The 25,116-nt window shown below is 41.4% G+C and overlaps 1 protein-coding gene across 4 annotated transcripts in view; it reads right to left on the bottom strand.

Annotated features, from left to right (window-relative positions):
• Window positions 1-25,116, bottom strand: part of auts2a (activator of transcription and developmental regulator AUTS2 a) — a 986,792-nt gene that overhangs the window by 29,530 nt on the left and 932,146 nt on the right. For all 4 annotated transcript variants that reach the window (XM_068008151.1, XM_068008150.1, XM_068008149.1 and 1 more), the window contains exons 11-14: window positions 17,688-17,783; window positions 9,089-9,160; window positions 4,420-4,449; window positions 2,852-2,923 (exon numbers count right to left, since the gene is read on the bottom strand). In XM_068008151.1, the coding sequence (XP_067864252.1) occupies window positions 2,852-2,923; window positions 4,420-4,449; window positions 9,089-9,160; window positions 17,688-17,783 (270 nt within the window). The remainder of the gene's footprint in view (window positions 1-2,851; window positions 2,924-4,419; window positions 4,450-9,088; window positions 9,161-17,687; window positions 17,784-25,116) is intronic.

The raw sequence follows: 25,116 nt of genomic DNA on the forward strand, positions 1-25,116 counted from the left end.
GGGTCGGTGTCTGCGGGGGTCGGTGTCTGCGGGGGTCGGTGTCTGCGGGGGTCGGTGTCTGCGGGGGTCGGTGTCTGCGGGGGTCGGTGTCTGCGGGGGTCGGTGTCTGCGGGGGTCGGTGTCTGCGGGGGTCGGTGTCTGCGGGGGTCGGTGTCTGCGGGGGTCGGTGTCTGCGGGGGTCGGTGTCTGCGGGGGTCGGTGTCTGCGGGGGTCGGTGTCTGCGGGGGTCGGTGTCTGCGGGGGTCGGTGTCTGCGGGGGTCGGTGTCTGCGGGGGTCGGTGTCTGCGGGGGTCGGTGTCTGCGGGGGTCGGTGTCTGCGGGGGTCGGTGTCTGCGGGGGTCGGTGTCTGCGGGGGTCGGTGTCTGCGGGGGTCGGTGTCTGCGGGGGTCGGTGTCTGCGGGGGTCGGTGTCTGCGGGGGTCGGTGTCTGCGGGGGTCGGTGTCTGCGGGGGTCGGTGTCTGCGGGGGTCGGTGTCTGCGGGGGTCGGTGTCTGCGGGGGTCGGTGTCTGCGGGGGTCGGTGTCTGCGGGGGTCGGTGTCTGCGGGGGTCGGTGTCTGCGGGGGTCGGTGTCTGCGGGGGTCGGTGTCTGCGGGGGTCGGTGTCTGCGGGGGTCGGTGTCTGCGGGGGTCGGTGTCTGCGGGGGTCTGTGTCTGCGGGGGTCTGTGTCTGCGGGGGTCTGTGTCTGCGGGGGTCGGTGTCTGCGGGGGTCTCCCACTCCTCCACTGCAACATCGGCAGAAGTGATGCGGAAACACCAGAAAAACGGCTTAAACGTCACTCATGTCGTTTCTCCGTGGTTTTTCCGCGGCTCTTCTGCCAAAGTTGCAATGGATGAGCTGGAGAACCCCCCCCACCACTATGGAAATCCGCCCCCCTGTACAATTCTCTCAGAGTCTGAATCATTTTCCAACCTTTGGATCTCCACCGCTAATAATACCGTGCACACAATTGGACCATTTCCAAACAAATTTACTCCTGACAGACCAATAACCAGCAAACCAGGCCCCTCAGCTCAAGGACAATGACTTTGCCTGACATGTGTTCTAACAATAGTCGACCAGGAAATCTTTTGTAACATCCAGGGGCACAACCCCAGGTGGTACTTGGACCTCTTAAATTCCTGCATCCCACTGGAACTAACTGAAGACAGATGAGTGCTGAGTAGAACCAGCCCTGGGTGTTTATGAACCTTTGAATGTCTGCTGTCGAACCCTGTTACAGCCACAAAGATCCAGTTACAGCAGACATGGTCCTCGGTCCTGGCCGAAACTCTTGTCGCAATTGTTGAGGCCGCTGGAAATTCATAATTCTCAATACAGCAAAGTCCTGACAAACAATTTACAAAGAAAAATTCAACATCAAGGCTACAAGTGGACTGAGATTTCTAGAAAGTGCCAAGAGAGGTAGTTAACTGACCAATCATTGTACCTTGACCCTCTTAAATATTCCTTCTGCAACTCAGTGCGGACAGAAATCAGACAGCACGTTTACTTTATTTTGCACTGATGTATAACTGAGTCGTGACATAGAATGTGCCAGAGGGGTTAATTGGATTTAGCATGCGGAGCATCAAAATGGACTTCAATCGGGAGCTGTAAAATTCATAGTTGAAATGTGTGTCATTGTGAAAGTTACACATAACTCATTGATTTTAGATAAGTCGCGTTCTCCAGGGGTGGAGATTTCAAAACCAATATGAAGATGGGACTCAGGCACCCGGGCTTTGGACTAACAGGAGTGAATGGGATGTAGACTAACAGGAGTGAATGGAATGTGGACTAACAGGAGTGAATGGAATGTGGACTGAGCACTGCAGTCCTGCACTGGGATCAGGAGTTGGCTGCACCACATGAAACTAAAAAAGAACAGGGGATAAGCTGTTACATTTTATTTTTATCCTTTGGTGATGTTTTTTGTTTTGTTTACGAGCATCAGTGCTGTGGAATAGAGCTCTCTCCATTATAGACACTATCCAAAGGCATGGTAAAATGAAGAATAAAGCTCCCTCTACTCTGTCCTATAATGTGCCTGAACCATGGCAGAGGACAGCTTACTTCAATAGTGTGATTTCCCACATTAATGATTCTCGAACCTCTCTGAGTGAGGAATCAGTTTAGTGCCAATATGGGGCAGTTCCTGCTGTAAGCTCTTGAACTGGACTGATTCTGCCCAAACTCATTTCACTTAGGACCTTCACAGCTAGCAGGCAAAAGAGACTTTCAATCCGTCAGTCTGGGCTGGATTTGATCCCCGAGATGTTCAGCTGCAGAACGTGGAAGTGAAATGATGAAGAATTTGATGGAATACAGTGATGCGTGACAAAAAGTTCAGGGAGCTGTGTGAAAGAAAAAATCAAATGCTGATAATGTGACAAGTATAACACAGGATGTTCGGAACCTCCCTATAACGTGCCACAAATTATAACCTGGAATACTGCCCCCACCAAATGTCATTCACCACTGGAACTAGGCTCTGAAACACACTGGGAAAGTGGTACTAAACCCTGCAGACAACTGATGAACATGAGAACAAGGAAATTCATACAAAGCAGAAATGACATAAAACGAGGCGCCAGGCAGTGAAGTTGCTGTAGGAAACTCATTTAGAGTTCAGCTGATTTTATAAGTCACTTGACTTGCATGGATTATATCATCTAAACCTCTTAATTAGGTTGGTCTTTGTAACACCCTCTCCAATGCATCACTTGCATGCTTCATACCATCACCACTTGATTAGGTTGGCCCTTGTAACTCCCACCCCAACAGCAATTGTAATGAACACATGAATATTTAAAGCAGCAACCATTAGGGAGTGCAAATACAACATTCACAAAATCTTGAACAGAGACTGACCTTGACTTTCTGCTGATGGTGGTATATCTGCCACGCTATGTGGACATGCATGGCACACCACTTGCCAGGCTTCTGTAGAACACAAAATTTAAAGATTATATATTCAGTATTCATTACAGTAGACTCCAGCTATTCATAACCTGTACACATTTTGGCACGGGCCCCCACAGTGAGGCCTGTATTCTTACACACCTTCCATACTCCTCTCTAAGTCATCCCATTGTTCAAAAATACATTTTAAGGGCACACTGACAAAGGCATCTCTTCTGCTGCTGCCCAAAACACTCTACTCACTGTACATTTGTGTGTATACATGCAACATCTTCCAGCAAAGGTTACAAAATTCTGCAGCTACGAGGACCATAAACTCTTTACTCGAAGAGCGGACAACTGATCTGACTTGATCAAAAACCAGGCAGCCCACATTCTAACTGTCCACCTCCACTTTACCTCCCATTTGTTACTTGCTGATAGTCTTGTTCGTCAGACTCCCCAGTTTGCTCACAAGTATGGGCTGTGGTGATCCAGGTTTGAAATCCTTTCCCTCCCCCTCCAGCAGTATTTAAAGGGGTACCATCTTCTTCTTAAAAATATTTGATAAATCTTTTTCAGATTTGTTTAAAAACACAGAACGTTTTAACATAAATCATAATAAAATCTATTATTACTCTGCTATGACACCATGATACTGGGCTTGTCCCTCCCAAACAAAATATGTCAATCATTCTTTTTAGAGAGATGCTGCCCCTTTAATTTATCTCTCTTGCACTATGATTCACCACTATTTACATAAAATATTCAAACACAGAATACTAATAGCAACATTCAAATCTCCCGAGATTGTTAACTCTAATGATTTATTGGTTCGATTTCTAAAAAGAGGCCATGGGAGTGAGACTCTGTCAAAATTTTAAAATATTTTGCGTTGTCCAAATATAATTTTCAAACTAATTATTTTGCCCTCTCCAACTTCCAACATTCCTCTTCTGAAGCTGCTTGTATGCTGTTTACTCGCCAAAATTTCATCCAAGTGCCATTATCCATGTGCGAGCCTTGACAGTGAGTGCCACAGGCTATTTGACAGCGTTCATGGGGTGTTCCACCTTGGGGGCGGGGCGGGGCGGGGCGGGGCGGGGGAATCACAGCCCAGCGGAACTCTGTATTCGTTGGATGCCCACACGTGCACTCTCCAGTGCGAGCTACCAGATAATGCTTAGTATTACCCCTTCGAGACCAAATCTAGTGCCCCAGTTGTCACCCTGGCTGAGATCAGCTAACCCAGTGCAAACCCAGGACCTTTCAGCTCCGTGTTGCTCAGTTCCATGTTGGATGTTGTGTTTCATCAGCTGAGCCGTTAGGGAAGCCAGATAATTCACTTTTCCCAAATCTGCTGCAGCTTTACAACAAAGACACAGGACGAAGTTACGCAGCCCATCTAAATGTTCGACAGGGGTCTTGCTTGAGAGGACTGAAGCTTTAATAAGATATATTTTCTTAATCATTCACTTATCTTTCCATCCCAGAGGGAGCAGACGGACAGATTATAATTCCAGAGGAAGAATTCTTACCCTCAGCATTGGCCTGAATGGATCTGTCAACTGCAAATAAAGAGTGACAGCTCGGTTACACGCCTGTCAGTCAAATCATTACAATAATTGCAATTTTTATTGCCTCGTTAGTCGGTAATTTAAAATGTTAACATTTTACTTTCAGATGAAACATTATTAGAAAAAAAATAATCAGCAAGTTTTTCTACAATTGTCTGACCTTCTGTTCTTTGTTAATAATCTTAGGAACAGAGAACGCTTCAGGCATATTACCATAAAATCAGCTTTCTTTTGAATGCAGCAAATAATTATAAAAGTGTGACCCCTTTCCTCCTAATTCCTTTGTGCATCAGGATGTGATTGAACAGGATTACTGAGCTCTTTTAACCCATTTTGTTTTACTTCAGTACGGTTTGGAGTAATACCACCTTCTGGTAAACACACCACTGACAAATAATGCGGTGTTTTTAAACGATCACTACATACACACAGATCTGATATTTTATTGTCCATCTAGTCGATCAACATACATTTAAATTCCCATTTTGATAAATCTCAAATTTGAGACATGAACAGAAAATTGAGTGCAGGATGAGACCCAGCATCAGGGACTAAGTTATGAGGAAAGGCGAGAGAAACTTGTGCTAAACGTCACTAAAAGGAGGCCTCACAGAGGTGTGCAAAACAGTGAAGAGAATGGATAGGGTAAATCCAGAACATTACTTCAAATTAAATGGTGACAGTAGGACAAGGGGTGCAAAGGTTCAAATAAAAGTCAAATTCAGAATTGATATTTGATACTGATAATCGAGATGCACTGCAGCAACTCGCCAAGGCTTCTTCGGCAGCACCTCCCAAACCTGCGACCTCTACCACCTCGAAGGACAAGGGCAGCAGGCGCATGGGAACAACACCACCTGCATGTTCCCCTCCTAGTCACACACCATCCTGACTTGGAAATATATCGCCGTTCCTTCATTGTCACTGGGTCAAAATCCTGGAACTCCCTACCTAACAGCACTGTGGGAGAACCTTCATCACACGGACTGCAGCGGTTCAAGAAGGCGGCTCACCACCACCTTCTCAAGGGCAATTGGGGATGGGCAATAAATGTTGGCCTTGCCAGCGACACCCACATCCCATGAATGAATTAAAAAAAAATCAGGAAACTCTTCTTCTCCCAGAGTGGGACAGATTTGTATTGGAAACAAAAGGCTGGAATAATTGTTAAACATTTTAAAACAGATCATTTTTGTTTTTAAGTCTGACATTTTTATTATTTAGCAAGTACATGAAAATCTTTTTCTCTCCCAGTTTTATTCCCTCATTCGTCCCCTCCTGAAGGCATTTGTATTGGGATATGAATCCTCATGCATCAACCTGCTTCTGATATATCACCCATATAACTGTCCTTTAAGTAAGAGCCTACTAGTGACTGATGTTCAAAATAAAAACTGATCTTCACTAACCCAGATTTTTAAATTAGCGATAAAAGCTGATTTTAAAGGTCCTTATTGATTTCCTCCCCCCCAGTGCAGGCCTGCTGATACCAATTTGCTTCATCGCAAGATGAGGAAGGCAATTCGGCCTATCCCAGCTTATACAAAACTCTATAATCGCCCTATCCCAATTGTTTTTTTTTAAAAAATGATTCCAGGAATTCTCTGCACCATTTCCCTTTCAGGAAGTCCAAGTATTGATCATTTTTTTTGAAGAACAATTTCCTGACATCAGTCCTAAATTTGCCTTTCTCTAGACTGAACATGTGTTCCCCAAACAAAAAAAAAAATCAAAAATTCAAACCTGCCGTATTTCTTCACAAAGTTACAAACCCCTGTTTAAAGGTATGTTTCCGGGCGAATGGGGAATGATAAATATTCATTTTTGCACTTTAATCATGGCTGCTGTCTGATGTACTTATTATTTCTGTGTTTCTATTCAAAATATTGCAATAAAATCAAATTGTCTGAAAGTTTTCACGTTCTATGCAGACCTGTATAATGATCTATCATTAAGTTGAATTGATTTTATAAAGGAGGAATGAACAACTAGGATAATCAATCCCTTTATTATTGTCCTTTCTCTCTGGATGGTGGACTGGGTAAAGACTCTTACCAAATTGAGACACTGGCTTGAACCATTAAGTGGTTTTATTTATTACATAAGGAAGATGAACAAGTTTGACAACGTGAGCTATATTTTCCCAACACTCCTCGACATATAAAACAACAGACACAACGTGCTTTCTCGCTAAACATAGGTCCTTAAAAGAGAACACCACTTACTGTAACCTAGGCTAACTCTTCTTAGCTATACTGGCTTTAAAACACACATTGTTGACTGCAAAGTTCACACACACTCCGACTGCTCTCTCTCCTGAGTTAGAAGCCACGAATATGAATTTGCAAGATGATCGCTGCCTACTGAGCTGTCAATCTTCGAGGGCCTCAGCCAATCAAAGCTCTTTGCAACAAACTCAATTATCATTAGTTTGGAGGTCTATCACGTGATCTGTAACCAGGGAGTTTGCAAACACCCCGAACTGATCCAAAGACAAAGGCAGCATTTGATACACCTCTCATCATTTACTTGAATGAAATAATCATTCAGGAATACTGAATGAAGGCAAACTCTATTAATGACCTAAGATGCTGAACATTGAATGTAACTCTTCCACTTAATTGACACCTGGAGCCTGCTACTGTCCTCAGTTTGATCAGTTTGTGTATATATGAAGAATGCTGCAGCCAGTATGTTTGGAGCTTCTCAAGAGCAATTAGGGATGGGCAATAAATGCTGGCCTTGCCAGCAATGCCCACATCCCATGAATCAATAAAGAAAATGCTGAACTGATGTGTTTAGAATCATAGAATAGTTACAGCACAGAAGGAGGCCATTCGGCCCATCGAGCCCATTCCAGCTCTCAGCAAGAGCAATCCAGCAAGTCCAACTCCCCGCCCTTTCCCTTCAAGTAATTATCCAATTCCCTTTTAAAAGCCATGATTGAATCTGCCTCTACCACCCTTTCAGGCAGTGCATTCCAGATCATAACCACTCACTGCGTAAAAAAGCTTTTCCTCATGTTGCCTTCGTTTCTTGGAGAAAGGGTGATATTGGTTTAACCCGCTACATGCTGATTCGAAGAGTGCAGGAATACAAGTGAACAATTTAACAGGCCAAAATTTCCTTTATCACTAAACATTGAAAAACGACTTCTAAAAGCTCAGCATTGGCACCAGTGGGCAGGTAGTGGTTCTACAACTACTGCAACGTACAGGTTAAAATACATTTACAATCATTACATTTCACAACCTCAGCTTAATTCACAAAATATGAAATGTAACAACTGCAAAAATCTTTTATCCTCTGCCAACATCAAGCACTGCTTTGTTAGGTATACCATGCATCAGATATTTACGAGTGGCCCGTGCTGCACTAATAATATTATTCAAGTCTCAGATGATCAGCCTCTCCTCTAATTGTGCGGCACTATCAAATCCCACGCCATGTGCCCTTCTGCACTTTTTGAGCAAGATTCTATAATTAGTGCCAATTAGTACTGAATCTTAAATAGTACAGTGAACTGCTGTCAATTGGGAAAAGAACAAATACCTTATTTAGTTGATGAAATGGAGATCAGATTCATACGTAGGATCAGATAAATCCAACGTTTGTTTATATAAATCACCTCCCAAACTCTAAACCGCCCTGCTGTCCCTAGCAAATCTCAAATGAAAAAAAAGTTATGCGTATGCAGAATAATAATGAGGTCTGTGCCCAAGATGTAATATTGATTGCATTCTGCAGACTGTTGTAAAGCGATCTATTATGATGTACGCAGCAATCAGGTTAAACATGCCCATTTTTGATCAGCAATATGGGGGTTCTGTTGGGGATTGTGGATACCTGGCCTCACCTTACAAGTGATGCCGGTAGTAGACCTCCCCACAATGTGCATCTTTGTACCATATCTTAGTCTCTAAGAAGAGCAATTACAGCACAGAAGAAAGCCATTCGGCTCATCGTGCCTATGCCAGTGCTGAATCTTCTACTGGAGCTGTCTATTCTAATTCCATTTCTATGCCCTTTGCTCATACCCATTTACAGTCTTGCTTTTCAAATGCTTATAGAATCATAGAATCTTACAGCACAGACCCATCGTGACTGCGCTGGCTCTTTGACGGAGCTATCCAATTAGTCCCACTTCCCTGCTCTTTCCCCATAGCCCTGCAATTTTCTCCCCTTCAAGTATTTACCCAATTCCCTTTTGAAAGTTACAACTGAATCTGCTTTCACCACCCTTCCAGGCCATGTATTTCAGATCATCAGAAATAAATTGTTATTTAATTGTCCAATTTCCATGAGAATAATGTTGGTGTCTTTGCCAGGGACCTTAAATTCCCTAATATTTGCCCCAGTACCTGTCTATCATGAGGGCAGACATTGGGTGGTAACTACTGACTGGTCTCTCCGCGGGTTAGAAAACAAATTGGTACAATTAACACTTGCTGTAAATATTTCCATCCCCGACGCTGACAGTTTGCTGGTTTCATTGTGCATTTAAAACCCGTTTTAATACGCAGCATGACAACATGGCAGACAAAAAAAGTAGCAGATTACCCAAGGTTATTGCACTCATAAAAAATGGATTAAAAAGAGATAGTTTTTATAGAAATCAGCCAACATTTACCCTGGGGTCTTTCTGCAGCAGGGTGTGGGGGACAGCTCCAGGCCTTCCTGCCACATCAATGGGATTGGAGGTCTGCGGAGGAAGATAGAGAAGCCTGTTAATGTGGAAAGATGAACCATTTCTGACAGTTCTATTGAGCAGGTGAAATGTTTAATTTAGGCCGGTAACTGCAGGAGAACAAAGGGGTCATTTTCTGAGTAGGTAACGGCAGCTGGTGATTTGTCTTATACATTTCTGGAACCTTCTTTTGTTAGCTGTTTACAGCCCTACATTGTTATGAAAAACAACAGCATTCTGCTCCTATTTTGGTTGATGTGAATCATATTATGCCAATCACACATCTCTAAACTGTTGTTATGTTAACGAGTAGATTATTGCTTCAGTAACCTTTGGGAAATAAATGAAGGTGAGAGATATTAACACTGGGAAAAGGAACATTTCCCATTTCAGGCACCAAGCAATAAATTCATCAATAACACACGTAGGTGCAGAATAAAGCTCTATCTACCCTACCCCAACAATGTGCCTTGGTCCCAATCTCAGAAGAGCTCTTGCAATATTTACCAGCTACCCTGTCGTCTCCCTGGCTGAGATTTTCTAATTGGTGCCAAATTAAATGGACGCAATCAGCATTTTGCTTTTACTTTATTCTGGCATGGATACATTTCAGATCCTGACCAGTTCTTTCAAATGTCATATTGTTTTAACTTTCTTCCATGCTTAGGCAAAATGTGAAGCAACTCGTTCTTTGGCTTCCAGTCTTCCTGCACCATTACAACTGTGCTACGGGCTCATGGCTAATAGGAACTGGGCTGGAACTGCCCAAATTTATTTCACTTAGAACTTTAACAAACAGACTGTGCTATATTTAAACCCACATCCCATCATCGAAAAGCCTGTGTGGGGCAATTGCACCTATGACACTTCCCACAGCCTATTGTAATGAGGCCACAAGAGAATCCAATTGACATCACACTTGGGGAGTTCAATAGGCCAGCCTTAAAAAGGTAAACAAGGAATCCTTCTTTGTGGCTTTCAGCATTATTCATGTAAGATTTCTGACCTCACTGAGTTAAAAGTGAGAACATAATCGGCTGTTATAAATTGCTAGATTTCAATTACTATAGATCAAAAGCTACTTGTAAGAAGCTGATCGACATTGACTAGTTTGCTGGGCTGTGCCTGTAATATTAGTCTGCTAAACACCTTGAAACCCACTTCATAAAAGCAACTTTGGAAGAGATTGACGGACTTGAAGGAAACTCCAGTGCACTATTTTAACTGGACGGTCCTAAAATAGAATAACTGCTAATACAGTTTACCAATTTCATTACAAGGTCTTGGTAATGTTTTCACAGAATTGGGCAGCAATAGAACTCTTAGATGAGATCAAATAATGAGCTCAACTGACCAGCCTGTTCTCAGTTTCACAAAAGTGTAGATATGTAGTCCATTACTGCTCGGGGCTGTTCAATTGTTCTCGGTTTGCTATAACCTGGTTTGCTGCAGCTCTTGGAAAGGTTGAAGCTAGGGCTGACAATCAGGTGTCAAGCGCATGTTAGAATCAACCGATCAGGGATAAGTTTAAAAAAATGGGCAGATTAGAATAAATTTGGGGCCAATTATAATAAATCTGACTCTGATTGAAAATTGCTCAGAAGGGTAACTGAAAACAGCCACATAAGTTAAGTGTTACCCTGTGCACACTTTCAAAAGTGTAAGATTTTTAATACATTATATCATAGATATTTTTGTCTTAGTGTCCCAGCTGTTACAAATCAGCACCATCTTTCCTCATTTAGCTAGGACAGTTGAACAGTCTGGCTTGCCCATCTCTCCTTGGTTACTGGCAGCATTGTTCCATGATCAGCCAACAGCAGATGCATTGTTATGGGGCAATATTGATCTAATTTTTCTAATTCTGAGCTGAGGCATTTTGTCAACAAAAGATACCTCACTGTGCATCCCAACTGACTTGGTAAAACTCGTGGAATTACCAGGAGTAGATAATAACACCTTCCTGTGATAAAATAAAACGGTTTCATCACACATTATTTGTATAAATGAAGTCTATACGATGTGCAGCGAGGAAAAAATTGCATTCTGTTCTTTTGTAGATAGGTCATGTTGAAACATATCATCATGTTAACTGGATGTGACTGTTACAATTTGGGCCTTCCCTCAACACACTTTACTCAGTAAAAAGGCAGTTTCTATCAGCAGACCTGTGTCTCCTATGAAGTGAGGTCTGTAACCGTTTTCATGATGTGAATGGAACATGACACAGGGCTAACAATTGCTCCGTTACCATTGTATAATGCACTGGAAACAACATGGACTACCCACCACATCCTCCTGTCTGCTTCAATAGGTGGAAAATACTAAAACTAATAGTTAGATTTATTTACAAGCAGTTTAATTATATAGAAGCAGATCTAAGGTCTTCATATAGAGAAGAGGATGCTGCCATTGTAGCAGTAAAGCAGGAGGGAGGAGCAATATTGGATAGGATAAAAATAGATAAAGAGGAGCTACTTAAAAGATTGGCAGTACTCCAAGTAGAAAAGTCACCCGGTCCAGATGGGATGCATCCTAGGTTACTGAGGGAAGTAAGGGTGGAAATTGTGGAGGCTGTGGCCACAATCTTCCAATCCTCCTTAGATACGCAGATGATGCCGGAGGACTGGAGGATTGCAAATGCTACACCCCTATTCAAAAAAAGGGAGAGGGATAAACCGGCAATTACAGGCCAGTCAGCCTAACGTTGGTGGTGGGGAAACTTTTAGAGACAATAATCCAGGCCAAAATTAATCGGCACTTGGAAAAGTGTGGGCTAATAAATGTAAGTCAACATGGATTTGTTAAAGGAAAATCGTGTTTGATTAACTTGATTGAGTTCTTTGATGAAGTAACGGAGAAGGTTGATGAGGGTGGTGCGATTGATGTTGTGTATATGGACTTTTAAAAGACATTTGATAAAGTACCACATAATAGACTTGTTAGCAAAATTAAAGCCTATGGGATTAAAGGGACAGTGGCATTACAAATACAAAACTGGCTAGGGGCAGAAAGCAGAGAGTAATGGTGAACTGGTATTTTTCAGACTGGACGAAAGTATACAATGGTGTTCCCTAGGGGTTAGTATTAGGACCACTGCTCTTTTTGATAAATATTAATGACCTGGACTTGGGTATAGAGGGTATAATTTCAAAGTTTGCAGATGACACGAAATGCGGAAATGTCGTAAACAATGCGGGGAATACTAAGAGACTTCATATGTCGAGGAACCAACTAGGGAACAGGCTATTTTAGATCTAGAATTGTGTAATGAGACAGGGTTAATTAGCAATCTTATTGTTAAAGATCTTCTGGGGCAGAGTGATCATAATATGATAGAATTTCATATTGAGTTTGAGAGTGATGTAGTTAAGTCCGAAACTAGGTTCTTAAATTTAAACAAAGCCAATTACGTAGGTATGAGGGGCGCGTTGGCTAAGGTAGATTGGATATGATGGTAGATAAGCAATGGTGAACATTTCAAGAAATAATTCATAATTCTCAATGAATACACATTCCCTTGAGGAATTAAAAACTCCACGGGAAAAGTGATCCAACCATGGCTAACTAGAGAAGTTAGGATGGTATTAGATTTAAAGAAGATGCTTACAATGTTGCTAAAAAGAGTAGTAAGCCTGAGGATTGGGAAGGTTTTAGAAATCAGCAAAGGATGACCAAGAAATTGATAAAAAGGGAGAAAATTGAATATGAGAGTAAACTAGCAAGAAATATAAAAACAGATTGTAAGAGCTTCTACAAGTATGTAAAAAGGGAGAGATTAGTGAAAATAAACGTGAGTTCCTTAGAGGCAGTGACAGGAGAAATAATAATGGGGAATAGGAAATGGCAGAGACGTTAAACATATATTTTGTATTAATATTTTCAAAGTAGAAGACTCAAAAAAATACCAGAAATAGTGAGGAACCAAGGATCTAATGAGAGTGGGGAACTTCAAGTAATTAAGATTAGTAAAGAAGAAGCACTGGAGAAATTAATCGGACTAAAAGCCGACAAATCCACTGGACCTGATGGCCTATATCCTAGAGTTTTAAAAGATGTGGCTGCAGAGATAGTGGAAGCATTGGTTTTGATCGTACAGATTTCTCCCCATGGATTGGAAAGTAGCAAATGTAGCCCTGCATTTCAAGAAAGGAAGGAGAGAGAAAACAGGGAACTATAGGTCAGTTAGCCTGACATCAGTAGTAGGGAAAATGCTGCAATCTATTACTAAGGACATAGTAACAGGGCACTTAGAAAATCATAGTATGATTAGGCAGAGTCAACACGGTTTTATGAAAGGGAAATAGTGTTTGACAAATCAATTAGACTTTTTTGAGGATGTAACTAGCATAGTTGTAACTAGGGTAGACAAGGGCGAACCAGTAGATGAAGTATATTTGGATTGTCAAAAGGTATTTGATAAGGTACCACACAAGAGGTTGTTACACAAGATTAGGGCTCATAGGATTGGGGGTAATATATTAGCATGGATTGAGGATTGGTTAGTGAACAGAAAACAGAGAGTGGGAATAAACAGGTCATTTTCGGGTTGGCAGGTTGTAACTAGTGGGGTGCCACAAGGATCAGTGCTTGGGCCTCAGCTGTTTGTAATATACATTAATGACTTAGATGAGGGGACCAAGTGTAATGTATCCAAGTTTGCTGATGCTACAAAGCTATGTGGGAAAGTAGGCTGTGAGGAGGACGCAAAGAGGCTGCAAAAGGATATAGCCAGGTTAAGTGAGTGGGCAAGAAGGTGGCAGATGGAGTACAATGTGGGGAAATGTGAAATTATCTACTTTGGTAGGAAGAATAGAAAAGCAGAATATTTTTTTAAAAGGTGAGAGACTAAGAAATGTTGGTATTCAGAGGGATTTGGGTGTCCTTGTACACGAATCACAGCAAGTTAACATGCAGGTACAGCAAGTAATTAGGAAGGCAAATGGTATGTTAGCCTTTATTGCAAGGGGTTTGGAGTATAAGAGTAAGGAAGTCTTGCTACAATTATATAGGGCTCTAGTGAGAGCTCACCTGGAGTACTGTGTACAGTTTTGATCTCCTTACCTAAGGAATTAAATACATGCCTTAGAAGGGGTGCAATGAAGGTTCACTAGATTGATTCCTGGGATGAGAGATTGAATAAAATGGGCCTATATTCTCTGCAGTTTAGAAGAATGAGAGGTGATCTCATTGAAATGTATAACATTCTTAGAGGGCTTGACAGGGTAGAAGCTGAGAGGCTGTTTCCCCTGGCTGGAGAGTCTAGAACTAGGGGTCGTAGTCTCAAGATAAGAGGGCAGCCATTTAGGACCGAGATGAGGAAAAAATTCTTCACTCAGAGGGTTGTGAATCTTTGGAATTCACTACCCCAGAGGGATGTGGATGCTCAGTCGTTGAGTATATTCAAGATTGAGATCGATAGATTTTTGGACACCAAGGGAATCAAGGGATATGGGGATAGGACAGGAAAGTGGAGTTGAGGTAGAAGATCAGCCATGATCTTATTAAATGGCAGAAAAGAAATGAGGGGCCATATGGCCTACTCCTGCTCCTATTTCTTTATGTTCTTATGTTCAGGAGTACATAGACTGGTGAAATGGGCAGACACATAGCAGATGAAATTTAACGCAGAGAAGTGTGAAGTGATGCATTTTGTTTGGAAAAATGAGGAGAGGCAATACGAACATACGAATTAAGAGCAGGAGTAGGCCATTTGGTCCCTCGAGCCTGCTCTGCCATTTGGCAAGGTCATGGCTGATCTGATTGTGACCTCAACCCTACTTTCCCGTCTACCTCCTATAACCTTTGACTCCCTTGTTAATCAGGAATCTATCTAACTCAGCCTTAAAAATATTCAATGACCCTGCCTCCACCACTCTCTGGGGAAGGGAGTTCCACAGACTCACAACCCTCTGAGAGAAAAAATTTCTCCTCATCTCCATCTTAAATGGGAGACCTCTTATTTTTAAACTGTGGCCCCTTGTTCTAGTCTCTCCCACAAGGGGAAACATCCTCTCAGTATCTACCCCTTCTAGTCCCCTCAGGATCTTATAAGTTTCAATAAGATCACCTGTCATTCTTCTAAACTCCAGTGTACACAAGCCCAACTTGTCCAACCTTTCCTCATAAGATAACCCCCTCATCCCAGGAATCAGTCGAGTGAACCTTCTCTGAACCGCCTCCAAAGAAATTATGTCCTTTCTTAAATAAGGAGACCAAAGCTGCACACAGTATTCTAGATGTGATCTCACAACTGTAGCAAAACATCTCTACTTTTATATTCCATTCCCCTTGCAGTAAATGACAACATTCCATTTGTCTTCCTAATCACTTGCTGTACCTGCATACAAACTTTTTGTGATTCATGTACTAGGATACCCAGATCCCTCTGTACCTCAGAGCTCTGCAATCTCTCTCCATTTAAATATAATGCTTTTCTATTCCTCCTGCCAAAGTGGACAAGTTCACATTTTCCCACATTATACTCCATCTGCCAAATGTTTGCCCACTCACCTAACCTATCAATATCCTTTTGCAGACTCCTTATGTCCTCTTCACAACTTACTTTCCTTCCTACCTTTGTGTCATCAGCAAATTTAGCAACCCTTCATCCAAGTCATTGATTTGGATTGTAAATAGTTGAGGCCCAAGCACTGATCCCTGTGGCACTCCACTCGTTACATCTTGCCAATCTGAAAATGACCCATTTATGCCTACTCTCTGTTTCTTGTTAGCTAACCAATCCTTTATCCATGCTAATATGTTACCCCCTACACCATGAGCTCTTATTTTGTGTAGTAGCCTTTGATGTGGCACCTTATCAAAAGTCTTCTGGAAATCCAAGTACACCACATCCACAGGATCCCCCTTATACACGTTGCTTGTTACTTCCTCAAAGAACTCTAATAAACTAAATGGTACAATTTTAAAGGGGCTGCAGGAACTGAGAGACTTGGGGGTGCACATACACAAATCTTTGAAGATGGCAGGACAAGTTGAGAAGGCTGTTAAAAAAAGCATATGGGATCCTGGGCTTTATTGATAGAGGCATAAAGTACAAAAGGAAGGAAGTTATGCTAAACCTTTTATAAAACATTAGTTAGGCCTCACCTGGAGTATTGTGTTCAATTCTGAGCACCACTTTAGGAAAGATGTTAAGGTCTTAAAGAGTGTGCAGAAGAGATTTACTGGAATGGTGCCAGGGATGGGGGACTTCAGTTATGTGGCAAGACTGGAGAAGTTGGGGTGGTTTTCCTTAGTAACAGAGAAGGTTAAGGGGAGATTTGATAGAGGTGTTCAAAATCATGAACAGTTTTGATAAGAGTAAATAAGGAGAAACTGTTTCCAAGGGTTGGTAACCAGAGGACACAGATTTAAGGTGATCAGCAAAAGAGCCAGGGGCGACATGAGGAAACATTTCTTTACACAGGCGGTTGTAATGAACTGGAATGCATTGCCTGAAAGGGTGGTGGAAGCAGATTCAAATGGAAATTGGATAAATACTTGAAGGGAAAAAATTTACAGGACTATGGGGAAAGGGACTGATTGGATAGCTCTTTCAAAGAGCCGGCACAGTCACGATGGGCCAAATGACCTCCTCCTGTACTGTACCTACCATGATACACAGAGCAAGAATCCAGCAGTATTCTACTTGATTTATTACTTAAACTATTTCAAAAAAATAAAGGGTTTTAAATCTTTAGAAGTCCATTCCAATAACTTTTGAACTTGGTCTCTGATGAAACACCTTTTCCCTGCTTCATCGTGGAAACAGGCAGTCAAAACAAGGAATTGAAATCTTCAGGGATACTACCCCAACCCCTTAGATCATTTTTTTGAGATTCCAAAGGCAGATTTTTTTCTGATGATCAAATGGATTCCTCAGTGTTAAACCTGAGATAGCAACAGCTTCCATTTTTTATGTCTTTTGAGGCAAACTTGCATACATCAATATCTCAACGACATGAGATAATTTTTGATGCAATTGATGCAATTAACTCTGAATAAGAGCAGCAATGTCATTGTGAGGATCTGACTAGGAATTATCTACATCTCTAAATAGGTTTGCATATTGGTTTTCTTTCCCAGTGCCAAGACAAAAGAACTCTGTCTCAACCACAGCTAATTGAAGTTCATTTTAAACTCACATTATTCCATCAAAGCTAATATCAAAAATGATACACTACAGAAAACGTCCTGTTTGAGGCATGAGGAGCTCTACGTCCATCACAGTGAACTCAACATGACAAAAATACCACAAAGCTTTTCTCTTTCCCAAACCAAAGAAGAGTTCACCAAACATCTTTTCCTGAAGATAGTGCCTCTATAATGATTTTAAGAATGACTTTTAGAGCTTGGATTTGATTGACATTCAGCTCAAACAGGTGATGAAATCCCCTCCCCTTAGTTACTGTTTAGGGAGTCAAGTGAAATTAAACTAGATGACCTCAATTCAGACAACGGTTCCCAACACAAACCTCCGATCATTAGTGACACTTCCAAAAAAAAAGTGGAAAATCGGGAAGAGGGGTTTCAGGTTTACCTTAGGCTGAAATGCTCCTTGCAGAGAGCCAAAAGGACCTGTAGGTGGAATCATGGGAGGAATTCCAGACATGGACGGAGGATATGAGTGAAACAACTGCAGAAAAGAAAAGGAGGAATGTTTCAGATTTGCTGATTACAATGATAAAGTGCACAACAAAAATAAGCAAAGCATTTAGCACCTCTTCTGTTATATACTGCATATTATATTATATTAAAATTAGAACGGTTAGAACGGTAGCTTTGGATCGGATTTGATTTCACCAGCATCTTAAAGCCAATCAGTATAACAGATTTAATTCTTTGCTCGTAGGAATGTTGAAACAAGAAATGGACACCCACGAAGGTTCAAGTTCTAATTCAGCACCTCTAAAAATCACTATAAAAAGCCGATTTCTTCCATGCAAGCCCACTCTAACTGGCCTATTCATCTGCATGCTGCTGTAACATGGGCGAATATTTGATGGTCTTTCACCACATTTCCCTCCTGTTGCTAATGGCAGTTAAAATGGTAGTGTGTGCTGACATGAGCAAGCACAAGAAAATATTGTAATCTTGAAAAAGGCTCTGTATTTGTCGAAGCTCTCCACGCACCAACCCTGCCAATGAAGCTATTCACACGGAAACCTTGGCACATGTTCTTTTCGAAGGAATTAATATAATTTAATGGGAACACAGTTCCATTTGAATGATGTTCCATGCATTCACACTTGGGCCAAATAAGCCAAATCCAAATGGAACCTGCAAAGGTTCAAATGGCTCCTTGCAACTGGATCCTTTCTCTAATTTGAAGGATCTTGAATTTTGGAGGTCATCTATATTCAATGCCTGAAATCATATTCCAGCTGGAAGAGCTTCATCACTTTGGCCATAAACTTCTTGAGGATCATCAAAACTAAGCTATGGCAACACAAACTTTCTTTCTCAAGCCTGTATCTGCACAATCTAATGGGCAAGCCCGTAGTCTGTCGAGTCACACTATTGTGAACACATTCTAGTCCTTTTGAAGGAGGATGCATTGCAAAATTGAGTGAACCTTAATCCCTTGCTCATCTTTTGTGATTTCAAGCTTGTTTCCCATAAGTTTATAATATCCGTAAAAGAGGAAATCTTCCACTTACTACAGTGCCAGTATTTTACAAATAATCAATTTTAAGCTATAATAAACAAATATCATTGTACATCAGGCACCTCCTTTGTACTCATTGAGGAGAGAAAGGAAGGTGCCATGCCTACACTGTCTTGTTTCACTAACTAAAGATAGATCAAATAATACAGCCATTAAAACTCCTTTACTGCTCCTGATAGATTATGACGTCCAAGGATTATCAAGCCTTCCAATCAAGTTTGCTCTTCAGAATTGGCTTTGGGTTCTTATGGTAAAGAAATGGTAAACAGGCTTAAGGGATCTGTAGCCTGATGTGTTTAATTTACAGAATACTGGTGAAATCACCTCCTACCAGAAGCAAAGACGCAATATGCAAGCATTATCGGCAACCAATAGCTGTAAAGAGGAGTGCGAGAACCTGCGATTAATGGTGCCTTGATTTTACAACGTGGACCACATCTAACAAACCACTTATACATATTAAGGGCATGGACATTATGGCTCAAAGCTCATTATGGGATTGAGTTTCAGACTTAATAAACCACACATTGATTGTAAACAAGAGGACAGTGAGGTGCCCTGCTCCAAGGGATCTGCTAATACCACTTTTGTGCTGGACACTGAGAGGTATACAAAAGTAGATGGATGACAACTTCTCCCTTAAATTTACTTTCTTCCTCTTTGGGGAAATACTAGCCCACAGTGTTTTCCCACAGAAGGGCAATGGAGATCAGCCACTTGGAAAACATATCTTGGGTATAAGAAGTACTGGCACAGATAATATGCACAGGATTCATCCAGAACCATCATGCCATTTACTGTTCAAAATGGATTCACTTTCTCATGTATACATTATTCAAAAACTTCCATATCCTCTTGGATTTTTAGGACACCAATTCAATTTGATTTTTTCACTGTCAGTGAGGCTAGCTACCGATCAGGTCTGATAATTTGGTAATGAATCTGAGCCATGTAAACAAAAACAAGTTCAGCCAGCATTTGGCGATTGATTTTAGTCCAGTGGTGAGGTTCACATGGCAAATTCATGCCGTACTGTACATTTCGACCTTTTGGAAGCTGAGGCAAACATTTTCCTTCACATAATCTACGCACTTCACCAACTGGACTTCATATTTCATTTGGAACCAAACAAATATTATCATAGTGCAAGGCCACTAGGAATTTTGACCCCTGATCATGTCAGGTATGCTTTCAGCTTGGAGGCATTTACTCTGGTTCAATGAACACCCCTAGTTTTAAATCATTAATCCCAGGCCCAAGCACCTTCTAGAACAAGGCCCAGTTTGTGAAGGTTATGTATGCTGCAGATGAATCCAGCGTAATGGAAAGCAGCAATAGCAGCAAAGAAAGTGTATGGCTGTTACTGATTATTTGCATGGAGCATTAAGCTTAGAAGTAGTAACTGAATTAAGTCAAATATTTTGACTGCACTCAAATAAAGAAACTTCTTGACTACATCCAGTGAGGAAATCTTAAATGACCTTACATAGAGTTTGCTGAAGGATACAGTCACTTAAAATGTGGAATACATAGCTTCTATTGAATAGCATCTAAAGTAATGCTAAACAAAACTAACTGAAAACTATATATTGGATAAATAACTTTTGAATTGGCTTTACTGAAAATAACCCTCCTTTACAAAGTATCACTGAAACTGGATATTCCCTTAACTTTTAACAGATGTCATCTCGGGAAGATGGGGTTCAGTAAATCCCAACTCAATACTGTTTGCCCTGTGAATAGTTTTATTCTGACCAGATATAGTATTCCCTTTTGATCCTTTTTCTCAATGAGAGTGGAAATACGTAAGCCTTTAGCTGATTAAAGCACCATGCTTTGACCTCATTAATCATCTATGGCATTTTGTGATCGCTACAGTTTGCTTTTATTCCTTCATGAATTTCATTTCTTTTGTCAAAATAACTTTCAGGAAACTAAAGTTGAATTAAGACCATTACTGTTTAAAAAAATGCCTCAGTCTATGCAATGGAATTCATACTAATCTGCTACTGCTAAGTACTGGTCAGTGCCTGCAATTGAATGTCACATTCTATACTGTATGAATCTTCCCACCTTAAGAAGGAATATTTGCTCATAATCTCTTCAAAGATTCATTTGATTACAGGCAAAAGGTAAACTTTTGTAACTAATGATTGGTATTTCTAAGTGTCCCAGTAGACATGCATGTTTGGTACTTGAAAAATTAGAATGTTGTAAAGAGAAACACCAGCTATAAAAAGAAATCATAAATGTTAATGTATTTGGAAACTTTCCAATGGATAATAGGCCTGCACAGAAAATTCCAGTAAGGTAATCGCTGCTCATCTGGTGACTGGGAAATGTGTGTGTGTCGGGAGGCCATCTCATCTCATCTCTCTCTCTCGGTCCATTTATGGAGTTAAAAAATGCATACATTCTGCAGGGTTAAGATACATAAGGTAAGGAGAGTCACCTATACAGTGAAAAATATCTGAAGTGGCTGAATCTGCACAAAGAAAGCTTCTAGATTCTGTAAAATGTTCCTTTCTATTTTGTTCTATAAGTGGAACAGTAACCTGCAGAAAAGGAAGAGGGGTCTCCATTTAAAAGCCCTCGCTCATAAATTTTCTGCACAACCATTCATCTTCACTCAATGATGACATGCTTAATTTTGTTACTACTTTTAAGTTCTGCAGATGAACAGCAACTTATCGGAGTGTGTGCATTGCATGGAAGCACACCAATGACCAAGCAAAGCTTTAGATGCAAGAGATTTGAAAATGAAGTGGGAAAGCAGCTCAACTGTGTGAATACCAATGATCGCAGCACAGTCAAAGAGCAGCTCACAGCGATAATTAAAAACCCTTGAAGCACTGTCTGTAAAATGTGATCTCAGGCATGCAACAACCCTATTTACACAAACGGAGATCCAATCAGGTCTATGCTAAATGAAGGAGCCCGTAGCCCTTTTGATAGCTGAGGTAGGCTACAATTCAATGTACCATTTTCTTTTTTGTTCAACACCTGTCATAGCCTGGACTGTGCCAGGCTGCTGATGGCATTATCAGCAAGTTGTGGACATAATCCTCCCTGCATGCTCATTATGTTCAAATCCAGCCTCATCGCACTATCCTTCTACTCTAACCCACTCATTCCCAATGCTTCCAAACTTGGCAAGTCCTTACCTGTCTCAGTCTTTCCATTCTCCTGATAGACATAAACTTTTTAAACACAAGCTTGGTGGCCCCTAACCACTAAAAAAAGTTCTGATGACACATAGACACCCAAAACATTAGTCTGCTTTTCCTCTTTACAGATGGCCACTGACCTGCTATGTATTTACAGCAATTTCTGTTCTTATTTCGCCATTTGAATCTTTTCTCCTACTCTTTGAACTGTGGTTTACCTAGGTTTCTCAATCCAAAAGAATTGAGGCTTGCTGAAAGCAGTAGATTATACATAAGGAGCACTAGTTCTGTCAAAACTTTGTAATTGGGCCTCCAAAATCCTGCACCTCTGCATTCAAACTAAACATAGCACCAAATCCAAGTGTGCCAATAAGGGAATAAGGGGTACCTGTTGCTTTATAAAGGCTCCTTAGGCCTCAGTTCAAACCTATCAGACATCAGTTTTATTCGAAAATTATTTAAAATACTTCAGCGTTCACAAAGTTTAATTCAGTTGCTTTAAAAAAATTCATACTGGGAGCCAGAAGCTCTGTAGGAATGCAAGTCAAAATGGTAGTTTGATTGGGTTCAGTCCCTGAAACTATATTTAATAGATTGTAGCCTTTGCATTGCTGACTGTTGTGATTAGCTCAAGGGAATTTTCATGTGCCTTTGATATCCAGGCTGTTTAAATCAGCAGAAAGGAATCCTTAAGGCTAGACTCTGGTGTGAATTAAAAAATGCACAATGCACTCAGTGATGGGCAGCAGGTGGTGCATTGAAGTTGAATTGGAAACCATCTCCTCCTGTGCCTGCTCTCAATTTGAATTGGCTCTGGTGCAAGTGGACAATCCAAGGCAAGCTGGTTTTATTGTTCAATTGTCCCGTCCTTTCCCTGCAGTATGAATTCACCATTTCTTTTTTTGACAGAGTAATTATCTTGATACATTAATTTTGATTTCCTATCATGATTTTCCTGAAAGTATACAGTTCTTGGGCCTCTCCTGAAGCCATTGCCACATGCCAAGGCACAGTTCCACAGGTGTTAGCAGTCCTGCATCCAACTGGCTATTCTTTATGTATGAGCCTTGAGTGAGTGTTGGCAGGTAATTCAACCAGGGAAGTCTATACAGTGGAGCCCAATCCTTTTCTCAGCAAACAGCCACTTACACATTATTTCCAGCAGAAGCCACTGAACAGCAACCATTAGCAAGAACCTTACCTGATTTTCCTCTTCTTAGCCCAAAGGCACTAAGGTCAGACTTAGTGATCAAACAGCCAATTCAGCAGGGACTGGGGACCAAACCTGGGATCTTCCTGGCCTGTATGGTTCAGCATCACATTAGGTGGTGCATTTATCCACTAAGCCACGAGGGAACCTCAGCCTTTTGATTTTATAAAACTACGCTGTCCTCCAAATCAAACATACAGTTACTGAGATCAACGTGCATAGCAAACGTTGGCCTAAATTTGCCAGTCCAATTACTGTAATCCTGAAAGACTACAAAATTCAAATTTAGGAACTTTATTTTGTGCCATTAAATGCTTCCAATGGGTTTTCTTTTCCTTTCAACTTTTGATCACTTACTAGTTGTAAACATTCTGCGCAAATCATATTTCTTCCTTCCGGTCTGTATCCAGTGCTCCATACTCTCTGTTGGCCCTGACCTAAAACAACCCCATCTTGACCCTGCTTCTCTTATTTCACTATTAAGTTCAAGTAGTGTCAGGGGCTGATAACATGGTCCTGCCATTGAAGGAGCAGGAGCGTTCCTGTTTGGACACTGCAGGTGCCTACAGGTCTCTGAGGTCAGCTCCTTTGCACAACATTGCAGCACTCCCAGTGCAGAGCACACGAAGCAAAGGTGCACATCTTCGGGCACCAGCAGCTTTTAAAGGGCTACTGGTGTCTTAAAGCTGTCTTGATACTCAAGGGTGGATGACAAACTGCACCCATCGAGGATTCACATTTGGATGTCTTGCTGCAGGAGGTGCTGGAGAGAATGCTGGTCCTTTTTGAGGCAGTCCTACCTCTCTTTAGTGCAGTTGAGCATAATGCTGTAGTCAATTGACGTCAAGACATATGCGATTCCAGCAGAGGCTGTTGGCTGGAGGTCGGAGCAGGAACCCGCCCTAATCCAGGACTACTGGGGCTCACTGCAGTGCATCTACAGCCATTCTGCTGAGATTAGCTAACTCAGCACAGACCGGGGATCAAACCTGGGATCGTCCTGGTCTGGACAGCTGAGAGGCAAAACAGAAGCAGAATTTTCAAACACTTTTTTATTTAAAATCTTTTATTAGTAATAGAAGCCTGATATCGGTGATATCTAACAGCATTGCTGTAATATTAGGGTTTGTTTCACTGTGCATATGCTGAAAGCTTGAACTGGTTGATCCAAAAAGCACAGAATTCCCTGAATTAGCTGGTAATCTAAGGGTTAAACATAAATAGTATATAAAGAATATGGTCTTATCCTGGAGTCTACCTCAAGTGTTTATTTGACTTCTGGCAAATTAAATTTGTCTGAGTCACTCAAGACCTGAGAAAGAAATAAGAGGAAACCTTGATAATGACAGCGGAAATAAAAGCCAGACAGCAGAGTCTGTGGCTTTACACAATATACTGATTCACCATTCAGTGACAACACTCCAAATAAGAGGGGAAAGTGATCCCCGGTCTCTGCAAGAGTTGCATTTCTAAAGCCTTCATTAACACAAGTCTGGTGGCTTTATTGGTGAAACAAGCCAGAAAAGTAGCTTTAAATATAGATATGGTTTAAAAACACGACTGAAGGTGATGCAGAGGCATGCTATATTCTGCACACAATGAGTTCTGGGTCTCAGTTTTGTCATCATGAGGAAGATCTGAGTGAGACGCTTTCCCACAAAAAGGGAGGGAAAAAGCAAAACTAAATAAAACCAGACAACATTCTCCCCCACCCCGCAGCTGCCTCTCAGCACCTCCTCATGGCCTGGTACAGAGAGGCACTGTCAGATACCTGGGAGCATGTCTCCTCTCCATGGTCTTAGACAGGGTATGCCATGTGACATTAGGCGACTTGAGAGCAGGGAGAAAATATAAAATAATCTACAAAAAATAATCAGAGTTAAGCAGTAATTCCCACACAGATTTCACCAAGCACACTGAAACT

The sequence above is a fragment of the Heptranchias perlo genome, chromosome 28 (genome assembly GCF_035084215.1).
Source record: "Heptranchias perlo isolate sHepPer1 chromosome 28, sHepPer1.hap1, whole genome shotgun sequence".
Lineage (NCBI taxonomy): Eukaryota > Metazoa > Chordata > Chondrichthyes > Hexanchiformes > Hexanchidae > Heptranchias > Heptranchias perlo.